Source organism: Vombatus ursinus, unplaced genomic scaffold (assembly GCF_900497805.2).
Source record: "Vombatus ursinus unplaced genomic scaffold, bare-nosed wombat genome assembly UNPS02014812.1, whole genome shotgun sequence".
In the NCBI taxonomy this organism is placed as follows: Eukaryota; Metazoa; Chordata; class Mammalia; order Diprotodontia; family Vombatidae; genus Vombatus; species Vombatus ursinus.
In genome coordinates, this window is record NW_020954590.1 from 35,939,216 (window position 1) to 35,942,991 (window position 3,776).

Consider the following 3,776-nt stretch of genomic DNA (forward strand, 5'->3'; position numbering starts at 1 on the left):
TTCTTTATCGTCTCTTATTCAAATGTTAGTTCTTTTCAATAGGGATCACTGGATGTTTGTATGCCCAGTGCCTAGCACATAGTAGGTATTGAATGAATACTTAATTGATTGATTGATGAAAGAGAAAAGGAAAATAAGTTGGTATGATGGGTGGTGTGGGTATTGGGTGCTAGAGGCCACCTAGTGTTGCTGCCAGAAGTATAATCACCCAGACCCAGCTCATTTGCTATTTATAGAGCGCTGTCATGGATTAACTAATTAATTACCTGTACATTTATTTAGCCATCAAACTGGGCTCCAATTAAATTCGAGTAACCCACTGGCCTTCTTACTTGCTTGCATGCAAACTGCAGCCAGCCTCAGGCTCTACAAAGATCTAGAGATCAGATCTGGAAGACCCTAGCACCAACCCTTCCCCCTAAATAAAACAACTAACATAAAACAATGGGCAGCTACACTGAGCAGTGGACAGAGCACTGGGCTTGGAATCATGAGTTCAAATCTAGCCTCAGACACTTACTGTGTGACCATGGACAAGTCACTTATCCCTGTTTGCCTCAGTTCCTCATCTATAAAATGAGCTGGAGAAGGAAATGGCAAACCACTGCAAGAAAATCCCAAATAGGGTTATGAAGAGTTCGACATGACTGAAAGGACTCAACAACAACATAAAACACAAACTACTTTGAGAATGGGAAATGTGTCTTTTCTCTGCTCTGTAAGCCTCGATCCTATGTTTGGCCTTCGTTACTTTCATTCCTCCCTTCCCCCTTCCCTGAATTCTAAGGATTTGAAAATTTGCTGTTTTCTTAAGTCATATGACTTACTGAAACAATCAGGGAACATAGAAAAAAACAACCCAAAAGACAAAAAGGCCTTTCAAACAGCATGCTGGAGGACTTGTTGCAGCTTGGATCAAACCCTCTTTCCTCCTGGCACCTCTCACCAGTCAGCAGAAGGGAAAAGAAAAGAAAAAAAGATTTAATCACTTTCAGATCTTGCCATCTTTTTTCCTCAGCAATTGACCTGAGGGAATGGTAATGGATGTGGTCCCACTGATCTCACCCTGGCTAGGGTTCTACTGATCATCTTGCCCCATTGAGTCCCAAATCTTGATTTGTTCTGTTCAGCATCTTCTCTGCCTACTCCTATCCACTCTAGGTCTGTCTCCTCAAAGGACTTCTACAGTATTCCCTAAGTGATTCTCAGTTCTTGATTCCCTCTGGCCTAAGGAGAAGTTGAAGAGGTACTCAAGGGCTCAGAAAGCAAAATCCAACATGGGGTCTGGACAAGTGTTCCTTTTCTGCCCTAAGCCAGAGAAACTGACATCAGGAAATCTCTGAAGGCAAAAGGAAATAAAAACCTCAGGGTTCTGGAAAATATAAAACTCACTTTCCCCCAAGCCTCACAAAATAACTCCAGTTATTTTTGTGAGGTCTGAGAAAAGCCCAGATACGTTAAAAATGGAGAATTTCTCAATGATGAAAGTAACAGGTATATATAGCATTGGCCATAAAGAATTCCATTTATATGCCATGTTTCAAGTGAAGCTTTTCTAAGAAGTCAAGAAACTGGCAATCTCATTTAAGTGAAGATACTACATGTTGTGGCCCCTCAGTGCCCAGTGAAGAACCTCATTAAACATCAATACTATTTGCCAGTTCTTTATTTCTTTTCATAGACTGAAGATCCAAAAGTACTTTTCCTACATTTGCTTGCTAGAGGTGTGATTGTACATGAAAGCTAGCTTTCAGAGACACACATATAGGTATGTGGAGAGCCACCAAAGCATACTGTGTATATCCTTTCTTCCAGGCTCATTAGTACAAAGGAATTTCCTAGGAAAAAAAGGAAATTCCTAGGAAAAGAGCTGGCCATAGCTAACTTTTCCTGCATCATTAGTATTGAGTAGTAGTGGCCAACTATCTGCAAATGATGTGTCTAAGAATATAAGGTAGCATCCCTGAAACCAATTATTTAAAAGTTAACATTGGGAAGGAAACTAATGGAGCCAGCTACAATCCCTTTAATGCAAGGCACTGTCCCCCTATAGGAGCCATCCCTTGGGTGTTGGTTTCAGAGGAGGAGGAGGAGGAGAATTGTCAGTGTCATTAAGCAAACGTAACATATAATTCCCAGTGTAGATGAGAAACTGTCCGGTGACTTGGGCAGCATAGGACATAAACCGCAAGAAGTGCCTGGAAGACAGCAAAAATAAGTTGAAAACAAACAAAAGGTCTAAAAATCTCTTCTCTTGCTTAATTAAGCATCTTAAATTAGGATAGAAAAATCACTTTTCTCCTTCCATATCTTTGTCCACTGTCCCCAAAGCGACTTGAGGGTGAAAGGAGGCAACGGTTTTCAACATTAAAAGTCCATTCCGTACCACTCCTGAACTTAACTCAGTTATAATTAGACAGACACACCCCTTATCTAAGCCCTGATTTAAGTGGGGTGCCAAGCTTAAATACTGAATAGTATCTGATATAGTCAATACTGAGTCATTAATTTTCAGTAACTCTAGAATACTATTGAATCCTTAAGAGTCTAACTGACAAAAATAATTAACATAGGCCTGAACTGAAATTAGGCATGGACAATGGATGGGAAAAAATTAATCAGGATCTCATTGCCCTTATAAAGGTGTTAGTTAACTCATTCCATTCAGGGCAATCAGTTAATTTGTCAACTCCAAGGTAGCCCTTAGAAGTTAGAGTTTCTTAAGATCAAAAATAGTCATGCTATTCTGCCTAGCACTTACCACTGATTTTGGTATTAAAAATGAGTAATTCTTGTTCATTAGAAACAACAACTTTAACTTTTGTTTCTATTCTGTCTAAAGCTAAAAAAGAGAGTTAAAAAAAAAAAGTTCTCCTTTCCTCCCTAAACTTGTGCTGCGATGAAAGCTGAGACAGCCAGGAATTGTATAAACTTCCTATGTGTGTTCAGTCGTGGGTGGAAGCTTTTCTGAATCTGTCTGGAGATGCCACAGACTAAATGACTGCTCTTTGCCAGGTGCAGCTTTCCTAGGGGCTTGCACTCACAACTGTTGCCTAGAGCCAGACAGCTGGGCTGTTCTCATGCTAACTTTCTTAGCTGTTGCAGCTATTCGGTGAATGCTGGTTGCCTCTCGGGAGGATTATTTGATCTTCCCGTTGATTTGAACTAATCAGCAGAAATCCTCAAGTTTGTCTTTCAGGGAAGTCCTTGCTGGGAGTCAAATTGCAGCAAGATGCAATTTTCAAACTTGAAGGCACTTTGCTGCTGCCTCCGCATATAAAAGGAGTGATTTTTAACTAAATCACAACAGAAGTCAGACTAAGCTTTTTAATCCCAAAATTAATTGATAAACCTATTTGTCTCTTATTATTTTCTTAAGCTATCCTCCTGACCTGTTCTACTGCACTCAGAGAAGGTAGCTGTAAGATCTATTGTAGGAAAAATACAGAAAGGCAAGTCATTTTCTGTTTCTCTTTGGTAAATAGGAGCAGGCACAGTCCTCCTCACCTAAAGGGGATTTAGAGGGAGCAATAAAATATCCATATAGGAATTTGCCAAATCTTTGTATAAACTCCCTAGGAGCCCGTACTGCCATAGCGGCCTTCCTAGAGACTCTCTTCAAGGAATCCAGTGGTCATAGGCTGTGTTCCTTGTATGGAAATCAGTTCATCCAATGTTCTATGGAAACTCTGATGGAGGCCCAGAATTAAGATATTCAGAGGCCCCTTAATCCATAAACATCACAGCATCTGGAATCACAGGAGTCACAAGGATCA

The 3,776-nt window shown here is 40.3% G+C and overlaps 1 protein-coding gene across 6 annotated transcripts in view; it reads right to left on the minus strand.

Annotated features, from left to right (window-relative positions):
• Positions 1-1,648: 1,648 nt before the first annotated feature.
• The window catches only part of LOC114054127 (cell death activator CIDE-A-like), a 26,637-nt gene continuing 24,509 nt past the window's right edge, over positions 1,649-3,776 (minus strand). For all 6 annotated transcript variants that reach the window (XM_027877266.1, XM_027877268.1, XM_027877271.1 and 3 more), the window contains one exon: positions 1,649-2,198. In XM_027877266.1, coding sequence (XP_027733067.1) covers positions 2,048-2,198 — 151 coding nt within the window. In that variant the 3' untranslated portion in view covers positions 1,649-2,047. The remainder of the gene's footprint in view (positions 2,199-3,776) is intronic.